Source organism: Mirounga leonina, unplaced genomic scaffold (genome assembly GCF_011800145.1).
Source record: "Mirounga leonina isolate KUSES-001 unplaced genomic scaffold, KU_Mleo_1.0 Mir_154, whole genome shotgun sequence".
NCBI lineage: Eukaryota > Metazoa > Chordata > Mammalia > Carnivora > Phocidae > Mirounga > Mirounga leonina.
This window is the reverse complement of record NW_023270389.1, coordinates 36,329,001-36,353,651: the sequence shown is the minus strand read 5'-3', so window position 1 is coordinate 36,353,651 and position 24,651 is coordinate 36,329,001. Positions and strand designations below refer to the sequence as shown.

At 42.3% G+C, this 24,651-nt stretch overlaps 1 protein-coding gene and 1 long non-coding RNA gene across 4 annotated transcripts in view; one reads left to right on the top strand and one right to left on the bottom strand.

Annotated features, from left to right (window-relative positions):
- RCOR3 (REST corepressor 3) overlaps positions 1–3,211 on the bottom strand; it is a 56,102-nt gene extending 52,891 nt beyond the window's left edge. For 2 of the 3 annotated variants that reach the window (XM_035010482.1, XM_035010483.1), the window contains exons 1-2: positions 2,862–3,211; positions 2,380–2,436 (exon numbers count right to left, since the gene is read on the bottom strand). In XM_035010482.1, the coding sequence (XP_034866373.1) occupies positions 2,380–2,436; positions 2,862–3,033 (229 nt within the window). In that variant the 5' untranslated portion in view covers positions 3,034–3,211. Of the gene's footprint in view, positions 1–2,379; positions 2,437–2,858 lie in introns of all 3 variants that reach the window. The other variant, XM_035010481.1, reaches the window with a different exon arrangement.
- A 216-nt stretch (positions 3,212–3,427) lies between these two features.
- The window catches only part of LOC118014297, a 31,175-nt gene continuing 9,951 nt past the window's right edge, over positions 3,428–24,651 (top strand). Inside the window, exons 1-2 of the long non-coding RNA XR_004680252.1 lie at positions 3,428–4,569; positions 17,031–17,165. This is a non-coding gene — a long non-coding RNA (uncharacterized LOC118014297). The remainder of the gene's footprint in view (positions 4,570–17,030; positions 17,166–24,651) is intronic.

The window sequence follows — 24,651 nt, the reverse complement described above, 5'->3', positions numbered from 1 at the left end:
AAAACCTTTATAGTGATCTAGACCATGGCATATATAAATTTGTTCCAGCAAGAAGTCTGGTTTTTAGACACAAGACCTCCTACTCAACCCGTGTACAGTTGTCTATGAAATATAAACCTACCTAATGAAGCAAAAAAAAGATATGTTTATTAACTTATGAAATAGTTCTGGCTGTTGAATTCTAATTTGTAAATCAGTTTATTATTTCCCAAAAAAGCAGAGTACCAATGAATGCCCCAAATCATAAAGATACAAATGTTTGCAGAATCATTCTTCTTAATTATTAAATTTGATCTTTACTGAGTAACTGCCATATGCCCAATCATGTATTCCGGATAAGAATTCCATGAAGCGGGGCGCCTGGGTGGCTCAGTTGTTGGGCATCTGCCTTCAGCTCAGGTGACGATCCCAGTGTCCTGGGATCGAGCCCCACACTGGGCTCCCTGCTCGGAGGGAAGCCTGTTTCTCCCTCTCCCACTCCCCCTGCTTGTGTTCCCTCTCTCGCTGTGTCTGTCAAATAAATAAATAAAATCTTAAAAAAAAAAAAAAAAAATTCCGGGTGCCTGGGTGGCTCAGTCCGTTAAGCGTCTGCCTTCGGCTGGGGTCATGATCCCAGGGTCCTGGGATCGAGTCCCGCATCGGGCTCCCTGCTTGGTGGGAGGTCTGCTTCTTTCTCTCCCTCTCCCTGCTGCTCCCCCTGCTTGTGCGTTCTCTCTTTCTCTCTCTCTGTCAAATAAATAAATAAAATCTTTAAAAAAAAATTAAAAAATAAATTCCATGAAGCATTTTTTATGTCCATTTTACAGCTAGGGAAACTAAGGATCAGAGAAGGACACTGACTTGCTCAGAGCACAAAATTAAAACAGCTGGGAACTGAATTCAGTCTATCTTAAGCCAAAGCATGCTTTTTCCAAATATCAAGTTAATACCTGAAGCAGCATAGTAATGTGAAAATGTTATTCACCTACCAGCTACATCAATAAAATTAATTTCACAGAACATTTAAAATTATTTGAAGACCACCAGTACACACACTCAATAGCTTTTGAATAAAATGTATTAACAGCTATGTCATTTAGAAGGCAACCCACATCTAGTGAGCACTTCTATCATTGCTTTTACCTACTGAAAAACAGACTGCACTGACAATCCTTGTAACACTCATTATTTTACTCTCCCCCTCGGACAGGAGGAGATGCCACCTAAAACTCTTTATTTTGCATTGCTGAAATGGGCAGGGGATGAATGATAATACCCACCTATACCCTATAACGAAGTAAAGAAGCTATCCCTCCCTCCCCCCCTCCAAAAAAGTAAGCCCTATTAATATCTAATACAGAATTCAAAAGTCCGACACAATGTTATTAGGAGTGGGCAATGGGCAAAAAACTGACCAACTGTAAGGGAGAAAGGGGGGTAAAAAAGAGCTCCTTCAAAGTCTGTCCAAAGCCTGAACTGTAGAGGGTCTGGGGTGGGGAGAAGGAAACACGCTCCACTTCGGGAGGCTCCAGCAAGGGCGCCTCCATATGCGGAACTCTCGCCCAATCCCCGTCCAGGCTGAAATCCCGTGACCGCCAGAGAGCCTGTTTGGAGAAAAGTAGACAGGGAGCCCGCAAGCTGGGTTGGCAGAGGACGCTGGAACCTGGCTGCTCGGGGAGAAAATGTCTCCTTGGCAGCTGCAGCCACTGTCCTGTGGTCTGACTTCCTAGGGCTGGCTGGAGGGCGAGGTGTGCCTCTGGCTTCTCCCCACCCCCTTCCCCCATCCCTTTCTCTCCGCGGCTCCTACACTCCGCAGAGCTGTCGCGACCAATGCTACACCACCTAGCTAAAAAGAAAGAAAAAAGAAAATCCCGTGTGCGCGCGGGTCGGCCAGGGCTCGCCCTCGGCTTCGGCCGATGACAGCAGCCCCGGCATCCGCCGCCCTTGCGGAGCGCGGCCCTCCGCTCCCGGGGGCCGGCGGTATGGCAATTGACATTTGCACGGTTCTTCCACACGCAGCCCGCACACCCTCTCCTCCAGCCCTCGGCCCAGCAGCCGCCCCTTCCCCAGCCTCGGACCCCCGAATCCGCCGAGGGCCGCCTCCCTCTGCTCTCCCCGACCTCGCCCCGGGCTCATGGGGACAGAAAGGCGATGCCACCACCGGGCAAGTGGCCTCCGAAGGAACCATGTTAACCTTGCAATGCACACATCTGCCCACACGCCCTGTGTCACAGCCCTGCCAAGCCTGACAGCCTCCCCTCCAGATGCCTGCCCATCCCAGCCCCGCATCCCCTCCCAACCGCACACCCGGACCCCTACCTCGGCCGCCCCTCTACCCCTTCCACCCTAAACCATTCCCAGAAAAGGGGAGACAGGATTTGCTTAAGCAAATATATCTACCTGGATCAAATTCAGGGATCCGAGCTTGGTATTCAGCTCCGACTCTCATCCCAACATCTGCAAAGCAATGCCAAAAAGAAAAAGAAAAAAAAAAAAAAAGAAAGAAAGAAAAGAGGAAAAAAAGAAAAAGAAAAGAAAGAGAAGAAAAAAAGAAAAAGGAAGAGACACTTAATAAAATATAAAAATTGCTGGAGGGAGGAAAGAAGCGGCGGGTGGATGGGAAGATATTAACTCCGGGCACTCCGGGAGATGGCAGCGGATGGGGGCGGGGAGCGAGGGGGGGGCGAGGGCGGAGGATTGGTCGAGGGCGGAGGGACGAGGGTCGCGGGGGGTGCTGCTGCACTGCACCGGGAGTTCGAGGCTACCGCAGCGCCCGGGCTCCGAGGGGAGGGAGGGCGGGAGCGCGGCGAGGGGAGGGGGCTGGGGGAGGGGAGGAGGGAGGGGGGCAGGCGGGCTGGCGGGGAGGAGTTCGAGGCTACCACCGTGCTCGTCGTCGCTGCTGCAGCCGCTCTCGGGCTCGGAGTAGTGCAGCCCGCCGTTGGTGGACGAGGCGCCGCCGCCGCCGCCGCCGCCGCCCGCCGGGTTCTTGGCGCTGCCGTTGGCCGATCGGTTCTTCCCCAGTAACTCGGGCCCTTTCTCCATCATGCCGGGCATGGTATAAGAGGGGAGGGGGAAAGGTGAGGGGAAGCGGTAGGCGTCAGGGTGAAGGGGGAGATGGCTTACGAGTGCGGGCGGGAGGGAGAGGAGGAGGAGGAGGAGACGGCGGCGGCAGAGGAGGAGGAGGAGGGTGTTAATATGGAGCCGCCATAACCGCCCCGGTCCGGCAGTAGCGCAGTCGCCTCACAACTACCCGCCCCGGCCCCGCCTCTCTCCCCTCCTCCCGCCGCCCGCCCCGCGCAGTCCCGGGCGCCCCTGTCGGCCGCGCCGCGCTCTTCGCCGCCGCCGGTATCACTCCGCCCCGCAGGGAGGTTCCGGCCGCGGGGCGGGGAGGGGCGGGGGGGGAGGAGGAGGGGTAGAGGGGGAGGGGCGGGGAAGCCCCGCTTGCTGGCAGCCCGGGCAACCCCAACCAAGCTAATAAAATCGCCGCAGAGGCGCGGCCGCCTCTCCGGCTTCCTTCCTAGGGGGCGCTCCGGCGCCCGGGCGGAGGCGAACACGAGGGCGTGGGACTCTTTGCCCTCTCAGGGCGGAAGGAACGCGCCCAGCCTGAGAAAGGGCCGGCGCGATCCGAGGGGCCGCGTCAGGGCAGCGGCCCCCCTCTCTCGGAGGGTTGCGGGTCGGGACGGCCGGGCAGGTCTCGGCGGGAGCGCGGCCCCCTTGAGATCCTGCGGCGGCTCGACTGCTCGCTTTCGCGGCTCCTCCGCCGGCGTCGAGCTGGTGTCGCGCCCTTGCCCGCCGCGGAGTCGGACTGTGTGACCGGGCACCCTCCGAGTTCCAGGCCCCGAGTAGCAGACGCGGTCCTGATTATCTGGACGCTGCGTTTTGTTAAAAACCTTCTCTCCGGTTTCTCTTCTCACCTTTGCTTTATTTTCATCCATTTTTCGCCTTTACTGTTTCATTAGTTAGAAAGTGGGTGTTGTCAGTGGTGAAACAAAATTACGACCGGGGCCCTGCCCAGTGGTGCTTCCTCAGTCCGCGCTGCCCCGTGGTCAGGGCTTGGAGCCGAGCTGTAGGGAGGGCGGAGCCCCCGGTAGAGGTGGAGGCAAGAGCTGCATTCTGGCAGGGTTTCCAGCCTGGCAGGCTATGTGCTCTGTAATGCTTTTCGGAATTGCATTAGGCAGAAGGGGGAAGGAATAGGGAACTGTTTATTTCGTTCACCAGATTTGAGGAAGTCTGCTCTGTGCCAGCCTGCCTGGCATTGGGAGCTATTTATGATATTCTTTTTCTTTATTACTTACTGTTTTTGCTCAGCAGTAAGAATTGAGGACTTCCGGTGAACAGCTAGTATGCAAATGAATGCAAAGCAGTATTTATGGTCCATAGGTAAGGTATTCTCCCAAACACTTAAAAATTGTCCTGTATGAATTCTATTATAGGTCAATGCGGAGTGGATCAAAGCAGAAATCACTGAAAGCAGAAACATGCCTAAAGCAGGAGTGTCTCAATCAGGAATTGAACCAAAAAAAAAAAAAAAAGCCTGGGAAGTAAATATTTGGCAGGATCCCTGTCTAAAGGGGAAAGTCTCCTGAGCAGGTACAAAACCTATCTTGTTCTGAGAGTGGAAGTAGTTTGATCTATCGAAGCTTGATATGATTCCCTTAGCTCATACAACTAAACCTTTTATTCATTTCTCTCTCTCAACAAATACAGTTCTGAATATTATTTTAATTCCTGTATAGTTTTTCTACACTGAGAGAATATCCTGGGCAAATGAAATGAATACCATTTCCTATGACAGATACATTTTTTATTGTAAATTAATACGTTGGTATTTTCATTTTTATACACAAGCCTCTGTTGAACGTTATTCAGTATCTCTGGTCCTGTAATGCAAAGGCCAGACCCAGAACTAAGTGAATTCACAAAAAGTAGATGTCACTTTGAGGCCTTTTGGCCAGCATGCTAACTTCCCAACTTTGCAACATTTTCCAGCCTCTTTTCTACTGAAAGGAATTTCTGCATATAGATCAAGGATAAAAAAACATTGTGAAGATTTGGGGACTTTTGTAACTTATTTCTAATTATTAGTAAAACTCTTAAGATTCCACACTTTTCTTGAGTACAACAAAGAGGACAGAACAAGGAAGAATGCATTCCACTCTTGGGAGAAGAACCTCAGGGATGGGGGCTTTTCTTTCTGTTTTGTCCCTGAAGAGAAGGAAAACACCTGAAGCTGGCCTGGTTCTGAAGAATAATAAGCCTTAAAATGATTTCCTAAGAGTTAATAAGAACAGTATAAAAAAAGGAAAAAACCTAAGAAGAAAATCCTGGGGATGTCTATAAGGGGTTAGAGGAAAAGAATCCGGTCAAGGAAGAAGAAAGCTTTAAGAAAGGGTTAATAAATAATGTCCAGTGGTGCAGAATCATGAGAAGGGTTTAAGAAAAGGCCTCTGGATTTGTTAACTAGAACAATATTTGTTATCTTGTTTGTTTGACTGCTTTTTGACTGTATTAAAATTTTTTTTTACTATTTTCATTATAGTTTAAATTTGGAATCGATGATACATCTCATAGTTCTAAAATCAAAAGATATAAGAGGAAAAACTTCACTATTGTACTGGACATTCCAGCAACAAAAAGGCAAGGAAAAAATGTATAAGGATTGTTTTTGTTTTGTTTTTAATTTATTTGAGAGAGAGAGAGCGTGCGCATGAGTTGGGGAGGGGCAGAGGGAGATAGAGAAGCAGACTACTCGCTGAGCAGGGAACCTGACTCTGGGCTTAACCCCAAGATCATGACCTGAGCTGAAGGCAGACACTTACCTGGCTGAGCCACCCAGGTGCCCCCAAAAGTATAAGGATTGGAAAGAAATACATAAATTTGTTATTTGGAGAAAGCATGGTAGTCTGTATATAAGATAATCTGTAAACCTTCAGTATTAATAATGAATTTAGCAAGTTGCTGGATACAGTCAGTATATAAAGGTCAATTATGTTTTAAAATACTAGCACTAAATAATTAGAAAATGAATTATTTATTTATTTTTTTTTTAGATTTTATTTATTCATTTGAGACACAGAGATACAGAGAGAGAGAGCATGAGCAGGGAGAGAGGCAGAGGGAGAAGGAGAAGCAGGCTCCCTGCTGAGCCAGGAGTCCGATGCGGGGCTTGATCCCAGGACCCTGGGATCATGACCTGAGCCGAAGGCAGATGCTTAACCACCTGAGCCACCCAGGCGCCCCGAAAATGAATTTTTTAAAGTGGTAACATATGAATGCATCAAAAATATCAAATATCTAGTGTATTAGCTTTCTATGACAGCTGTAACAAATTATCTCAAACTCAGTGGCTTAAAACAAACTCCTGTCATACTTCTGGAGGCAGAAGTGTGAAATCAAGGTGTGAGCAGGGCTGCACTCCCTCCAGAGGCTTTAGGGAGAATTTGTTCCCTGCCTTTTCCAGTTTCTGGTGTCTGCTAGCATTCCTTGGTTTGAAGCAGCATCACCCCAATCTCTGCCTCCATCTCTGCCTTCTCTTCTATGTGTGATGAATTTTCCTCTTCCTCTATTATATAAAGACACTGATCGCATTAGGATCCATCTGGATGATCTAGGATTATCTCCTTGTCTCCAAAGCCTTAATCACATCTGCAAAGACCCTTCTTCCAAATAGGGTAACATTTATAGGTTCCAGAGATTAGGACCTGATATATTAGGGGCACCACCTAACATACAGCACATAGGAATAAATCTTAGTGAAAGGTGTATAAGACCTCTATACTGAAAATTATATTCAAAGAAATTAGAGAAGACCCAAATAACTGGTCAGATACAGTATGCTCATGGATTGGAAGATTCAATATTGTAAAAATGTTAGTCTTCCCCAGTTGATCGGTAGATTTAGTCTGATCCCTATTAGAATCCCAGCAGAGGGGCGCCTGGGTGGCTCAGTCCTTAAGCGTCTGCCTTCGGCTCAGGTCATGATCCCAGGGTCCTGGGTTCGAGCCCCGCATCTGGCTCCCTGCTCTGCGGGAAGCCTGCTTCTCCCTCTCCCTCTGCCTGCTTGTGTTCCCTCTCTCGCTGTGTCTTGCAAAAAAAAAAAAAAAGAATCCCAGCAGATTGTGTGTGTGTCATTTGACAAGCTGAAACTTAAATGGAAATTCAGAAGATCAAGAACAGCCAAGACAGGGTTGCCTGGGTGGCTCAGTCGGTTAAGCGTCTGCCTTCGGCTCAGGTCATGATCCCAGGGTCCAGGGATCGAGCTGCAGGTCGGGCTGGCTCCTGCTCCACGGAAAGCCTGCTTCTCCCTCTCCCACTACCACTGCTTGTGTTCCCTCTCTGGCTGTGTCTCTCTGTCAAATAAATAAATAAATAAAACCTTTAAAAAAAAAAGAACAGTCAATATAATCTGGAGGAAGAACAAAGTTGGAGGATTTATACTACCAGGTGTTAGAAAGGAGACCAATGGAACTGAATAGAACTCATGTGAACATTTTTTTTATGCGAAGGTGACACTGTACTAATGTGGAGAAAACAATGGTTGCTTTAATAAATGTTCCTGGGTCAATTGAATGTCTATGTGGAAAATAAAAAACCTTGATGCCTACTCATACTAAAAACAAAAGCAAAACAAAACTCAATAGATTATGGACTTAAAAGTAAAAGATAAAACAATAGTGCTTTTAGAAAATACCATGGTTTATTGTCTTTATAACTTTGGGTAGTCAAATTTCTCAAATAGGACATAAAAAGTATGAGGAAAATATTGAGCATTCCAGGTACAGAAAATAGTATGGGGGGTGCTTGGCTGGCTCAGTCAGTAGAGCATGCAACTCTTGATCTCAGGGTTGTGAGTTCAAGCCCCCCATGTTGGGTGTGGAGGTAGCTTAAAAATAAAAAAATCTTAAAAAAAAAAAAAAGAAAGGAAGGAAACAGTATGGGAAATGCAAAGAATCTTGAATTGTGTTATGTCAAGGAGCTACAAGTAATTTTTTTTTCAAACTTTTTTTTAAAAGATTTTATTTATTTATTTGAGACAGAGAGAATGAGAGAGACAGAGCACATGAGAGGGGGGAGGGTCAGAGGGAGAAGCAGGCTCCCTGCTGAGCAGGGAGCCCGATGCGGGACTTGATCCCTGGACTCCGGGATCATGACCTGAGCTGAAGGCAGTCGCTTAACCAACTGAGCCACCCAGGCGCCCAAGGAGCTACAAGTAATTTTGTATTCCTGGAGCATGAAGTGAACTCAGAATGGGCCTAGAGAGTTAGGCAAGGACTGAACCACATAAAGGCTTTGATAGTGTTCAAAGGGTTAAGCAATTTATAAATAATGGAAAAGGATCAGGGATCTAAGCAAGAGAGTGATTTAGTTCAATTGGTATTTTAGATAAAAATTGAATGTGGCAAATCAATTAGACTGTTAAATTAGTTAAGAAATTATGAGGTTTAAGTTATGGCAGTGGTAGCAAGAATAGAATTGGGGACAGATACAAATAATTAGGTAAAATGAGCAAATTTGGGGGATTGGTTGAATATGCAAAGGAAGAGGGAATGGAGGAGTCTAAGCTGATACCAGGATTTTGGCTTGAATGTCTGGGTGGATTGTGTCAACAACAGAGTTGGTGAATGCTGAAGACTTACCAATTTGAGGGACAAGGAGAATGAATTCATTTCCAGATATGTCCAGATATCAATAGGGAGATACCAGCATGCAGTTGGGTATATAATTAAGATCAAGAGTGCAGAGAGGGATTTGTTACCAGTTGCTTGTAGCTAACTAAGGTCATGAGACCTAAGTAGATCATGCAAGAAGAGGATGTAAAATGAGAAATATAATGAGCTGAGAATGAAAAGCAGATGGACACAAAAATTGAAAGGCCATACAGAGGACAAGAAATGCATAAAAGAGGCTGAGCATAGAGTGAGAAATAAGAGAACTAAGGAGAGTGTAACTTCCTGAAACCAGAGGTATAGAGAGATCTAAAGAGAAAGGATCACCAGGACAGCAGAGAAGTCAGTAATTAAAGACAAGGCTCCAGTACGTACAATGCTTCGGCAAGTAAGAGAACACGAATGATCTTGGAAAGACCACTTTTACTGGGATCATGGGCCAAAGAACCAAACTGCAGTGGACGAGAAGTGAAGAAGTCCTTTAAGGAAATGGGAACAACTAATATGAACCTACTCCAGAAAAGTACTCATACGGATAATAAAAGGAAAAAAATGGAACTAAGTGTCTTAGAGCAATGTAGCTCTAGAGTTATAGGCAAAAGTAGCATGTAATATTTCAAAAGTTGAAGTACCGAGTGCAATTATTTCTTCCCTATTATCAGATGGATATATACAGCTGGAACTTTATGTTAAGGAAAAGAGAGAACAAAGGTTATCTACGTCTGTGTATATAGTAGGTGTTTAATAAATGTTTGCTGAATTGAACAAAACCAACATCCAGACCATAGCAGTATGTATATATCTCCTTTTTAACATACACACATAAATAACTATAGCTGCCTGTACATGCTGAGAGTGTTTCTGAAAGAGTATATAAGAAACTGTTTACTGCTGGGGAGGGGAGGTCACTGTCTGAGATGGAAGGGGGATTTTATCTCATGTATTCCATTCACAGTTGGTATCTTTTGCCATGTGTATGTATTCCTATTTCAAGGAAATAAATGTTTAAAGAATCAATAGACAAAACACAGATAAGTATAATTTTAAAAATAATGTAAAATTCCACCTACTAGAAGTTGAGAAGTAGAATGGAAGAGGAAAGGTGGAAAGAGGATAGGGGTATTATCCGTTATACAAAAGAAAGAAAAAATTTAAGCAGGGCAGTAACTGTGGACTACACCTTAATTCACCAACTACACTAGGCACACAGGAAGGAATTCAACAGATGTCCTATTTTATTCATATCATCCAGGCTCATAATGATTTTCTTTATGACAACAATTTTGCTGAAAAGTTTATTGATTTGCTTTTTGGTTGTTCTTCATTATTATAGTAGAAGTGCTCTTTAACTCCAAAACAGTCAGGTGATGCTGTGCAACATTGAGCCCAGTCTGGTGGGGAGGGCCCAAACATTCACAACAAGGGGGAGCTCCATGTTTTTGTTTCGTTTGTTTTGTGTTTTTAGAGCCACTGATCCTCAAGGTGGAGTGGGGTTGGGATCATATAATTTTAGAGGTCTGGCAATGCCCTCCCCTCCCCCCATAGCTACCATTTCTGAAAATGGTCTTACAACCTCCATTTAAACAGATATAGAGATAGGAAACTACAACACAAAGATCATTTCATTTTTTAAGATGTTTAAGTCCTAGAAAACCTTTCTTTTTCCTTTTTCTCTTTTTCTTTCCTTTTTTTTGTTTTTTTTGTTTTTCTGTACCCAAAGTTCAACTACATCTAAGAGAAACCCCAAATAACTGTCTTAAACAAAATGAAAATTTACTTTTCATGTAAAAGATATACAGAAGTAGGCAGTCCTGGGCTGAAACGACAACTGCAATGAAAGTGTCATTGATCCAGGCTGCTTTTATCTCAGCTCTCCACCTTCCTAGAGTGTCACTTTTGCCCTTGTAATCCAAGATGGCGGTTAGAATGCCAGTCATCATGACCACACTCCAACTTAGAGGAAAAAAGGCAGAAGGCCACAGCCCTTCTCTTTAAGGAGATTTTCTGGAAGTATAGCATGCCATTTGTGTTGATATATCAATGTTCAGAACTTAGTCACATGGCCCATGAACTTGAAAGGAGACTGGGAAAGGTCATAAAAACCAAGGTTCCATTGCTAAGGATGAAGGAGGAAATGAGTATTGAAAGGTAGCTAACAAGCTCTGTCACACTGGTCATTTAAATGTTTGAAAAGACCAGGGGCGCCTGAGTGGCTCAGTCAGTTAAGCATCTGCCTTTGGCTCAGGTCATGATCCCAGGATCCTGGGATCCAACCCAGCGTTGAACCCCACCCATCGAGCACCCCATGGAGCCCCAGGTCGGGCTCCCTGCTCAGCAGAGTCTGCTTTTCCCTCTCCCTCTGCCTGTTGCTCCCCCAGCTTGTGCTCTCACTCTCTCTCTCTCTCAAATAAAAATATAAAATCTTAAAAAAATAATAAGATAAGCTTTCTTGGCAACAACTGCCCATGTTACTAAATCTGGAGTCATCTCTATTCGGGTCTTTTATTTTATTAACATATATTATTTGTTTCAGGGATTATTCTCTGAGTCTTTGACATTTGTTATTGTTTAGCCTGTGTCTCCACTTAGACTCCAGTAGGTTTTTTATTTTCTTTTTTTAACCCCTCCCCTCCTAAGCAAATGAATATAAATGGATTGTCATTTAATTTCACCTGGTTTGTTTTAGCTTATCTGTACTTTTTTTTTTTTTTTAAGATTTTATTTATTTATTTGACAGAGAGAGCAAGAGAGCACAAGCTGGGGGAACAGTAGAGGGTGAGGGAGAAGCAGGCTCCCTGCCAAGCAGGATGCCTGATGAGGGGCTCGATCCCAGGACCCTGGGATCATGACCTGAGCTGAAGGCAGACGCTTAACGACTGAGCCACCCAGGTGCCCCGCTTATCTGAACCTTTTGAGAACTTTTTGCATTCCAGCTTTCCTACTTAGCATATAACTTAGCTGTGGGCATTTGCACCTCTGATAAAAAAGAATTTTGCTTCAAGAACGGAAACAGTGTCTTAATTTATATTCTCAGCACTTGGTACAATCCCTGTGCATATGAGAGTCTCAGTATTTGTTTAGTGAATGAATTCTGCAGTTAGAAGTAAAGGACATTTTCTTGAAGAGTTGGGTTGTTTTTTTTTTTAAATTCTGGAATTGTTTATGAAAGGAGACTGAAATCTCCCTGTCTTTTTTTTTTTTTTAAGATTTTATTTATTTTATGACAGCACAAACAGGGGGAGCAGCAGAGGCAGAGGTCGAAGCAAGCTCCCCGTTGAGCAGGGAGCCCAATGCGGGGCTCCATCCCAGGACCGTGGGATCCTGACCTGAGCCGAAGGCAGACACTCAACCAACTGAGCCACCCAGGCACCCTGGGAGAATTATATTTGAACACATATCCTGACTTTTAAAAGGGGGAAGGTGGGGCGCCTGGGTGGCTCAGATGGTTAAGTGTCTGCCTTCAGCTCAGGTCATAATCTCAGGGTTTTGGGATTGAGCCCTGCGTCAGGCTCCCTACTCAGCAGGAAGCCTGCTTCTCTCTCTCCCTCTACTACTCCTCCCTGCTTGTACTCTCTCACTCTCTCTGTCAAATAAATAAATAAAATCTTTAAATAAATAATAAAAGTGGGAAGGTGATTTAAACAGTTTTGCTAAATTTCTAGATCATACAAATGTGATTTTGTGATGATTTAGTTGGCTAAATTTAAAAAAAGGAAAAGGCTAGACAGTGACAAGTTTAAAGTTTACATCTTAACTCTGCCCTGATACATAGTATCCTTTCCTAACTCACTTCTTTCCCTCAGTTTTATAAATTACAAAATAGAATTCATAGATCAATTTTTTTAAAGTTGAAAAGGCATTTAAAGAACATATTCATTAAAATCAGTCTAGGATCCAAATTCTGATGTAATCTGAAGATTTGGGAATAAGATTAGATATGCCAACCTCTGAAATGGAAACAAACTAACACTAAATCCATTTGTGGAAATAATCCTAGAAAGTAACTTAAAAATGTATTAGAAAAAATGCTGCTCATGAAATTAAGGGTTCCTAATATATATTCTTGTAGACTAGAGATAGTAATCAAAATATAATGTGTAGAATGATCTATAAATTTGGTATTTAGACATTAATGACACACACACACACACCCCAGTCACTGGCATATAATAAATATTCAGGTGTTAATTATTATTATTAAATGTATAGATTAGAAATAAAGTCAAAGAAAGAGAAAGAGACCAAAGAGATAGCACCTGAAATCTATACAATGGTCCTTTACTTAGAATAAAATATTCCTAGAGATAACAATACAAAGAAACAGGTTTCCTGAAGAATCTCAATTTACTGGATATATACAGGATTTTTAAAAAATTAACTGGGGCGCCTGGGTGGCTCAGTTGGTTAAGCGACTGCCTTCGGCTCAGGTCATGATCCTGGAGTCCCTGGATTGAGTCCCGCATCGGGCTCCCTGCTCAGTGGGGAGTCTGCTTCTCCCTCTGACCCTCCCCCCTCTCATGTACTCCCTCGCTCTCATTCTCTCTCTCTCAAATAAAAATAAATAAAATCTTTAAAAAATTAACTGTTACCAATGGTGCTATGTTTTGTCCCCCTTCCCTTTTGGCTACAGGGTCTCTTAGCTACATCTTGATCTAATTTCATTACTTTGGTTATCAGAATAATGTGATTCTCTTTAGCATGGGCCAAATTTGTGGCTCATGGGGCTTGCAGTTGGTACAGGACCCTTATTGCTATTAAGTCTCTCTGTCTCTCACTGTCTCTGACTATCTCTTGCATACACTCATGCACACCTCTCATTTCTCATCTCTCTGCTATATTTTCTCAGGGTTTACCTTCATTCTCCAATACTGCAAGAAGCCACTCCTAGACGTGAACTTCCTTTAAGCCTCATTAAATAACAAGGAATGAAGGAGAAACATAGTGCTTTACTAGACTGGTGGCTTTTTAAACCTTTTGTAACCCAGTGCAATACACATATAATGTCAACCCAATACAGACATACATAAATGTGTATTAGTCAGCTATTTCTGTGTAATAACAACCAGAACATCTCAGGGGCATACAATACTAAGCATTTATTTTCACTTACTGGTGTGTGTTGCTTAGGGTCAGCGGATCTATGCCTACTTCAGCTGGGTTTCATGGCTGATCTTGGCAGGGCTGGCTCGTGTCTGAATCGGTTGGTGGTTAGCTGACCAATAGACTTTCTTACTCAAGGGAGGGTCAGCCTTTTTGTTCTACTAGATTTTCAACTGACTGGACAGGGCCCACCCACATTAGAGAGAGCAATCTGCTTAATTCATCTAAGGATTTAAATGTTAATGTCATCCAAAAATACCTTCAAAGACACACTCAAAATAATATTTAACCAGGGGCGCCTGGGTGGCTCAGTCATCAAGCGTCTGCCTTTGGCTCAGGTCATGATCCCAGGGTCCTGGGATCGAGCCCCGCATCGGGCTCCTTGCTCAGCGGGAAGCCTGCTTCTCCCTCTCCCACTCCCCCTGCTTTTGTTCCCTCTCTAGCTGTCTCTCTCTCTGTGTCAAATAAATAAATAAAATCTTTTAAAAAAAATAGTAATATTTGACCAAATATCTAAACACCCTATGGATCTGTCAAGTTGATACATAAAATTAATGGTCACAGTCTCTTTATGCTTTGCTTTCCTAGAATAGTGATCATCCCCAATCTACCTCTCCAATTACTCCTTCCCCACATCCCCCAACCCCTGGAAAAATGCATCGTAACATTCTTGTTTCTGGAAGATAGACCATATTTATCTTGTAGTTTTGTGAACTCCCAGTCCACCACTGAATACCCTCTTTGGGGTTTAATACCTCACTGTAAATAATACTGTTTTACAGAAAAATCTTAGAGTAATTGTACTTTTTTTCTACAAACACACAAAGTTATGTCAAATCCCTATGGAAAAGAATGGAATATAAATATACATACATTGTTTTTATCAACCAAATGTTTTACATATTTAACTACTTTTTAAAGTGAAGGCTGTCTTTTAAGGTCTTAAGTTGTTGGGTTTTCAGACTAACTCAGTCTTATCTTTTTCTTTTTCTTCCCATTTTATTAATAAACCAAAAAAGTCTTCCCTAATTCTTAAGTTTTTTCTATTTTTCACAATTTCTTAGTTTGAAGGAGCAAAGAAGTCGCAGACTATAGCTGATGAATCCAGAGGCTTTAAAATTCATTCCATCATTATTCCACAAACATTTACCCATCATAATTTTGAGATATTTGAAACACAAAGATGCATAATGCATAGTCCATAGCTTTAAGGGGCTCATAACCATATGAGAGAGAAAGAGACTTATCAAACACAATCCTGGAGTGCAGAGGCTCTCTTGGTCTAGTAACAGGCCCCTTATTTCTCCATTTTATAGGTGGAGAAAATAGATGCAAAAATCTATAACCAGTTGAGCAAATTGTAGTGAGTTGGTAACCCAGTAAGAGAGAAAACACTGAGGTGACACCAACTCTTATAAATCTGTACCTGGGTCTGAGCCTGGCTCAAGAGAATCAAGCCACTGGGCAAACTGCCATCCTAGCAACTGACTGGCACCAGCTCAGTATGACTCGCCATACCTCCCAACAATCCTTTTTTTTTTTTTTTAAAGATTTTATTTATTTGAGAGAGTGAGAGAGAGCATGAGCAGCGGCCAGAGGGAGAGGGAAAAGCAGACCCCCCCCCCCCGAGCAGGGACCCAACCCTCCCCCTGCCCATGATGAGGCTCCATCCTAGGACCCTGGGATCATGACCTGAGCCAAAGACAGATGCTTAACTGACTGAGCCACCCAGGTGCCCCACAATCCTGTCTTTTGAAGTCAGCTCATTTTCTCATTCTCAAAAAGGGCTATTTCAGATATTCTTTGTTTTCATTTCTCTAACCCTACTAGTCACCTCTCTTTATTTTCATAGATGACCTTTCTTCTGTCTCCAACCCCCTCCCCCAACCATAAGCCATTAAAAACTCTGCCACCAAATTGTAGTCCAAGCCTCTACCTCCCCTTCCCTTCCAGAGGTCAGTGTAGAGATCATAGGGAAGTTCAGTCTCACATTTCCCTTAAGCTGCCCACTTAGTTCTCTTCTGGGCATCTAGTCAGCTTTATGGTGCTGTTCTTTGTACTGCTGGTCACTGAGAGGAAATCTGGGACATGGTATCCTTTAGGGAAGACGTGGACCTGGGGTAGACTACCACTCCAGGTTACCCAGGATCACCAGTTAAACTATGCAAATACACATAAATCTCTTCACTGGTGCTTTGGGCCAATTTTAAAAGTGGAATTACAGTGTGGGAGAGAAAAAGCTAAAACTCAGCACTGAATGGGCTTCTCTCTGAATCCAAAGGTGACTTGGTTCTCACAAATAAAATACAGCAAAAATGATGGGCTGTCATTTCCAAGATTAGGTTAGAAAGGACTGTGACTTCCATCTTGCTCACACTTTCTCTCTGGTTCTCACTTGTTCATTCTTTTTTTTTTTTTTTTGAAGATTTTATTTATTTATTTGAGAGAGAGAGAATGAGAGACAGAGAGCACGAGAGGGAAGAGGGTCAGAGGGAGAAGCAGACCCTTGCTGAGCAGAGAGCCCGATGCGGGACTCGATCCCGGGACTCCAGGATCATGACCTGAGCTGAAGGCAGTCGTTTAACCAACTGAGCCACCCAGGCGCCCCTCACTTGTTCATTCTGATGAAGGTAGCTGCCATGTTGTGAGAGATACCCTACAAAAAAGCCCACGTGGCAAGGAACTGAGGGAGGCCTTGAGGCAACAGTCTGCAAAGAACTGAGGCCTTCAGTGAAATAGACCACGAGAAGCTAACTCCTGTGGACAACCAGATGAGTGAGCTTGGAAACACATTCTTCCTTCAGCTGATCTTTGAGATAAATACAGACGGTCCCCAACTTATGATGGTTTTACTTACAATTTTTTCACTTTACAATGGTAAAGAAGCAATACACACACATTCAGTAGAAACTATACTTCAAATTTTTAATTTTAATATTTTCCAGGGCTAGCAATCTGCAGTACCATGCTTTTTCATGATACTGGGCAGTGGCAGTAAACCGAAGCTCCCAGTCAGTCAGGCGATCACAAGGGTAGACAACCAATACACTTATAACGATTCTTACCCACACAACCATGCTGTTTTTCACTTTCAGTACAGTACTTGATAAATTACATGATATGTTCAACACTTTATTATAAAATAGGCTTTGTGCTGGATGATGTTGCCCAACTCTAGGCTAATGTAAGCGTTTTGAACACATTTTAAGGTAGGCTAAGCTATGATGTTTCGTAGGTTGGTTGTATTAAATGCATGTTTGACATAATGGTATTTTTAATTTACAGTGGGTTTATTGGGATGTGATCCCACTATAGTCAAGGAAGATCTGTACAGCCCAGCATCTTGATGGTTGCCTTGTGAGAGACCCTGACCAAGAGGACTCAACTAAGCCATGCTGTGGTTCCTGACCCACGTGAAATGTGAGTATATTATATATAATATAATTATTATATATAAAAAATATATATTATATATAATATAATAATTATATCAATAATATATTTTCTAAAACAAACATTAATTCTCTGGGACAGTAAATCTAAAGCCATAAAGGAAAAGAGCATATTTTCTGATTACATTTCTGACTTGAAACGGCTGCCTTCCACAACCCACTACCTTTGGAATCAACTATTTTATTTTATTTTAAGATTTTATTTATTTATTTGTCAGAGAGAGTGAGAGAGAGAGAGTTAGAGAGAGAGCAAGAGAGAGAGCACACAAGCAGGGGGAGCTGCCGGCAGAGGGAGAAGCAGGCTCCCCTCTGAGCAAGAAGCTCCATGTGGGACTTGATCCTAGGACCTTGGGATTATGACCTGAGCTGAAGGCAGATGCTTAACCTACTGAGCCACCCAGGCATCCCTCAACTAGTATTTTAAATTATAGAGTATTTAGTTCCTTTTATACTTTCCCTTTCAGCCTTCAAATATAATAAAGGAGCTATAAGAATTCCTACCATAGTTAAGTCAAGACCACTGAAATGATGGTTTTAAGTGTTTTCCTTCAAGAAAAAGAAGATTCCATCCTGATTTTATGGTTGCATAACCATCTCTATCTTTAAAGCATTTATTCAGCAAACATTAATTGAGAACCTCCTACTATGTGCACCAAGTCCTCAGCCTCAGGTTGGGGCTGCAAGGATTAATCAGACTTGGTCTTTAGTGAGGGAGTCTAACAAATCCACAATGTCATTAAATACAGTAGGATAAGTTTCAGTCGCTTTGGAAATACAGAGTGGGGATTCTGTAAGATTTTTTTGCAGGACATGATTTCTGATTTGAAACCTGAACAAGTGGTAGACGGCCTGATGGAGTAAATGGAAGGGAGTCTGTGGTAAGAGAGGAACAGTAACGTGCAAAGCCTTGGAGTCTTAATCATTGGGTTATTCTATTTCACTTTTTCTGTATTTTTAATGTCTCCCTTTACATTTGGCATCTTCTTCGTGGCCTTCAAACATCTTAATATTTCTTAGATTCAAAAACAATGAAAAAGTGGGCGCCTGGGTGGCTCAGTTGGTTAAGCAACTGCCTTCGGCTCAGGTCATGATCCCAGGTCCTGGGATTGAATCCCACATCGGGCTCCCGGCTCAGCGGGGAGCCTGCTTCTCCCTCTGACCCTCTCCTCTCTCATGCTGTTTCTCTCTCGCTTGTTCTCTAATAAATAAATAAATAAAATCTTTAAAAAAAAAACCAAAACAATGAAAAAGAGTATAGCAGAGTAGGACCCTAAGTTCATCTTATTCCATAGGTAAAAACTAGATAGCACTCACACCAGCAAATAACCCAGAAAATAACCTGAAAACAGGCAGAATGAACTTGACAACTAAATATAGAGAAGCAGCCACACTGAAAGGGGAAAGAAGGACGGAGACACAGTTAAAAGCTAAATGGGCCTGCAGGACTGTCTGTGGGAGGGAGGGACACCATGGGCTTGGAGAGGGGAGAGAAGCAGACCCTTACACAGATGAGCCTGTATAGGAAGATGAATCCCCATAACATTTGGCTTTGAAAACCAGAGGGTCCTAATATTGTGAGTTCCTACAACCAGCAGGACTTAAAACCTGAAATTTTAAAAATCAATGGGATTGGCTTTGGGAGAACCAGAAGGTCAAAAGGAAACTGAGTCTCCATCCTTAAAGAGACAACACAATGGAGGGATGGGGTAACTGGGTGATGGCCATTGGGGAGGGTATGTGTTGTAATGAGCACTGGGTATTATATGAGACTGATGAATCACAGACCTGTACCCCTGAAACAAATAATACATTATATGTTAATTAATTGAATTTAAATAAAATAAAAAAGAGATAATACAAAAAAACAGCCAACAGAGATACAGCATAGAAGAAGCAGTTTGAAAACTGCCTGGGGCACACAGGAGGGAGAACAGTTTACTCATCTTAGAGCATGTCCCAAAGGGACAGAGTTCTTGGAAGACTTCTCCAGGAATAAAGGAGCTGGCAGGCACCATTTCCCTCCCTTGCCCCCCAGCATAAACACATGGCCACCTGCAGGAACCCTCCTGGTGCTGATACTACCTAACTTGCTAACACTGCCCCCTCATCCCCCGTTCCACTCTGTGCTGTTTTGGTGGATCCACTCTCTTCAGTCAAGACTGCCTCAGTCCCAGAGCTGCAGGGCCACTTCCGCAGAGGACCAGTGGCCCAAACCTTGCTAACACCACTTCCCTCCCCAACACTCCCCTTCCCCACATGTTGCATATCCACTCCCTCCAATATGCTTTTGGCTGGAGCCCATCCTGGGTGGTGCCACAGGCCTGGCAGTGTGCAAGCCGCCCCTTTAGTGCCCAGCACCACTCCAAAGTGACTCCTGCCCTGGAGAGAGGGGAAGATAACCACACATACCAGTCAGACTTAGACACCAGAAGTGGGCTGAAGGCAGACAACTGGTATGACAGCAGGCTTCGCACACCAGTGAAAGCTTTTCAGGGGACAACATGGGGAAAGTGCCCTGCAGTTTGGTGCTACTGCATCTTTGGCAAACACCTGGTCTGACTCAACTCAAACCTAAGGCAGCCCCAGACTGGCCCACTAACACCACAGGGACCAAACACTGCCTACAACAGGTAGAGAGCCACAGCAGATGATTGGATTGAAGGAAAAAGTGGCTCAGCCATAACAGTAGGGCACATGCAACACGCGGAGGAGACACCCCTGAAGCACTAGATTCCAGTGAACAGGGCACATTGCACTGCAGGGCACCACAGGACTTCTTCTTCATAAGACCACTGCTTTCAAGAGCAGGAGACCTAGCTGACTGTCTCAACACAGAGAAACAGACAGAGAGTTAGACACAATGAGGAGACAAGGAATATGTCCCAAATGAAAGAACAGGACAAAAATCACAGCAGAAGACCTAAGCAAAATGGACATAAGGAATATGCCTGATGCAGAATTTAAAATTATGATCATAAAGATACTCACTGGACTTGAGGGAAGAGTGGAGGACATCAGCAAGACTCTTAACAAAGAAAAAAAGAACCAATTAGAGATGAAGAACACAATAAATGAAATTTAAAAATACACTAGATGGAAGAAATTGTAGACTAGAGGAAGCAGAAGAGCAGATCAGAGACCTGGAGGGCAGAGTAATGGAAAGTAATCAAGATGAGCAGGTGAGAAAAAAAATTATGCAAATGGGAATAGACTTAAGGAATTCAGCAACACCATCAAGTGTAATAACATTCACATTACAGGGATCCCAGAAGGAGAAGAGAGAGAAAAGAGGACACAAAATTTATTTAAAGAAATAATAGCTGAAAACTTCCTGAATTTGGGGAAGGAAACAAATCCACACCCAGGAGGCACAGAGATTCCCCAACAAAATCAACTGAGCTACACAGTGTCCCTCTACCAAACATTTATGTTATTTTTTTTTAAGATTTTATTTATTTATTTGACAGAGAGACACAGCGAGAGAGGGAACACAAGCAGGGGGAGTAGGAGAGGGAGAAGCAGGCTTTTCGCTGAGCAGAGAGCCTGACGCAGGGTTTGATCCCAGGACCCTGGGATCATGACCTGAGCCGAAGACAGATGCCTAATGACTGAGCCACCCAGGCGCCCCCCTCTACCAAACATTTAAAAAAGAGTTAATACTTACTCTTGTCAAACTATTCCAAAAAATAGAAGAGGACTTCCAAATTCATTCTATGAGACCAGCATTACCCCGATATCCAAACCAGGTAAAGACATTACAAAAAAAAAGAGAGAGAGAGAATTACAGGCCAATATCTCTGATGAACATAGATGCAAAAATCCTCAACAAAATATTAGCAAAACAAATCCAACAATACATTTAAAAAATGATCCACCAAGATCAAGTGGGATTTATCTCTGGAATGTAAGTGTGGTTCAATAGTTGAAAACAATCAAAATGATACATCACATCAATAAGAGAAGGATAAAAACCATATGATCATTTCAGTAGATGCAGAAAAAGCATTTGACAAAGTACAACACCGATTCATGATAAAACCCCTCAACAATGTAGGTTTAAAGGGAATATACCTCAACAGAATAAAGGCCATATGTGAAAAACTGACAGCTAACATTATACCCAATGGTGAAAAACTGAGAGCTTTTCACCTGAAGTCAGGAAAAAGACAAGAATGTCCACTCTCACCACTTTTATTCAACATAGTACTGGAAGTTCTAGGCACAGCAATCAGACAAGAAAAGGTAATAAAAAGCATCCAAATTGATAAGGAAGAAGTAAAACTTTCATTATTTGCAGATGACCTGATATTATATATAGAAAATCCTAAAGACTCCACCAAAAACCTACTAGAACTGATAAATGAATTCAGTAAGGTCACAAGATACAAAATCTGTCCCATTTATATACACTAATAATGAAGCAGCAGGAAGAGAGATTAAGAAAACAATCCCAGGGGCGCCTGAGTGGCTCAGTCAGTTAAGCATCTGCCTTTGGCTCAGGTCATGATCCTAGGGTCCTGGGATCAAGCCCCACATCGGGCTTCCTGCTCAGTGGGGAGCCTGCTTCTCCCTCTCCCTCTGTCTGCCACTCTCTCTCTCTGTCAAATAAATAAATAAAATCTAAAAAAAAGAAAAGAAAAGAAAATAATCCCATTTACAATTGCACCAAAAATAATAAAATACCTAGGAATAAACTTAACCAAGAAGATGAAAGTGAAGATAATCCATGCTCATGGATTGGAAGAACAAATATTGTTAAAATGTTCATCCTACCCAAAGTAATCTGCACATTTAATGCAATCCCTATCAAAATACCAATAGCATTTTTCACAGAACTAGAAGAAACAATCCTAAAATTTGTATGGAACCACAAAAGACTCCAAATAGCCAAAGCAATCTTGAAAAAGAAAAGCAAAACTGGAGGTATCACAATTCCAGATTTCAAGTTATACTACAAAGGTGTAGTAACCAAAACAGTATGGTATTGGTACAAAAATAGACACATAGATCAATAGAATAGGATAGAAAGCCCAGAAACAAACCCACAATTAATATGGTCAATTAATCTTTGACAAAGGAGGCAAGAATATGCAATGGAAAAATACAGTCTCTTCGACAAATGGTGTTGGGAAAACTGGACAGCTACATGCAAAAGAATGAAACTGGACCACTTTTTTATAACATCCACAGGCAAAAAAAAACCAAACCCTCAAAATGGATTAAGGACCTAAATGCAAGAGCTAAAACTATAAAAATCCTAGAAAAGAGCACAGACAATAATTTCTCTGACATCAGCCGTAGTAACATTTTTCTAGATATATCTCCCGAGGCAAGGGAAACAAAAGCAAAAATAAACTATTGAGATTACATAAAAATAGAAACCTCTGCACAGCAAGGGAAACAATCAACAAAACTAAAAGACAACCTACTGAATGGGAAAAGGTATTTCCAAATGACATATCCAATAAAAGGTTAGTATTCAAAATATATGAAGAACTTATATAACTCAACACACCAAATCAAATAATCCAATTAAAAAATGGACAGAAGACATGAACAGACATTTCTCCAAAGAAGACATACAGATGGCCAACAGACACATGAAAAGATGCTCAGTATCACTCATCATCAGGGAAATGCAAATCAAAACTACAGTGAGATGCTAAGCAAAATAAGTCAATCAGAGAAAGATAATTATCATATGATCTCACTGATATGTGGAATTTAAGAAATAAGGCAGAGGATCATAGTGGAAGAGAGGAAAAAATGAAACAAGACAAAACCAGAGAGGGAGACAAACCATAAGAGACTCTAATCTTAGGAAACAAACTGAGGGTTGCTGGAGGGGAGGGGGATTGAGGGATGGGGTAACTAGGTGATGGACATTGGGGAGGGTATGTGTTGTAATGAGCACTAGGTGTTATATAAGACTGATGAATCACAAACCTGTACCCCTGAAACAAATAATACATTATATGTTAATTAATTGAATTTAAATTTAAAAAAAAGAATATACTTTGATGTATGTGGAGATTGGGGGAAAAAAACTACAATGAGATATTACCTCACACCTGTCAAAATGGCTAAAATCTAAAACTAAAATCTAAATCTAAATCTAATCTAAATCTAAAATCTATTTTCTAAAGAAATAACAAGTGTTTGTGAGGATGTGTAGAAAAAGGAAACCTCATGCGCTGTTAGTGGGAATGCAAACTGGTGCAGCCACTGTAGAAAATTGTACAGAGGTTCCTCAAAAAATTAAAGATAGAACTACCCTATGACCAGTAATCACACTACTGGGTATTTGCTCAAAGAATACGAAAACACTAATTCGAAAGGATATATGCACTCCTATGTTTATTGCAGCATTATTTACAAATTATGGAAGCAGCTCAAGTATCCATGGATAGATGAATAGATAAAGATGTGGCACGTATATACAATGGAATATTATTCATTCATAAAAAAAATGAAATCTTGCCATTTGCAACAACATGGGAACGAGAAAGTATAATGCTTAGGGAGCTAAGTCAGTCAGAGAAAGACAAATACTATATGATATCATTCATATGTAGAATTTAAGAAACAAAGAAAGGGGAAAAAAGAAGAGAGACAAATCAAGAAACAGGCTCTTAACTATAGAGAACAAACTGATGGTTACCAGAGGGGAGAGCAGTGGGGGGATGGGTGAAATAGGTGATGGGGATTAAGAAAAGCCCTTGCTGTGATGAGCATTGGATGATGAATGGAAATGTTGAATCACTATATTATACACCTGAAACTAATATAACATGGCATGTTAACTGGAATTAAAATAAAAATTTTAAAAATTAAAAAACTTATTTTTATTATGTTCTTCTTATCTAACCTGTTTGGTGAACAGCTTAGTCATGATCAAATTAGATAATGCATATGGAAGCAATATGGAAGCTGTCAAATGCTACACAGAAGAATCTGTCTAAGAGCTATAGTTAAAAACATGAAATTTCTTCTCTTCCCCAAAGGGATAATGTTACATCTTTAATGGGATTGCATTTCCAACCACACAAATTCTTGAGAATTTTTTTGGAAAATCTCCTAAATACAGTCAGAAATAGACCCCACACTGATCCTTTACATCTAATGTGTCCTTATACCAAGCCAGAACAGAGTTCCCAGGCCTGCGTCATGCTGCCCTAGGTTTGATTTGGATTTCTAGTTTTTAGAGAGGTGGAGTATTCTTTGCTGATTGGCATTTTCCTCACTGTAGCATTAAGCTCAATCATGCAAACTTTGTATGTAGCTTTTCTTTGAAAGCACCCAAAAAATAGCTTCAAAATTATTTTAAATAATAGAGAATATTTAGCCCTTCCCTCTCACCACCAAGAAAAATATGGCAAGTTTTAAGTTTAGGATAGGCTACATTTTCTCATTTATATCCAAATGTGAATGACTGCTTTACTACTCACCAGCAA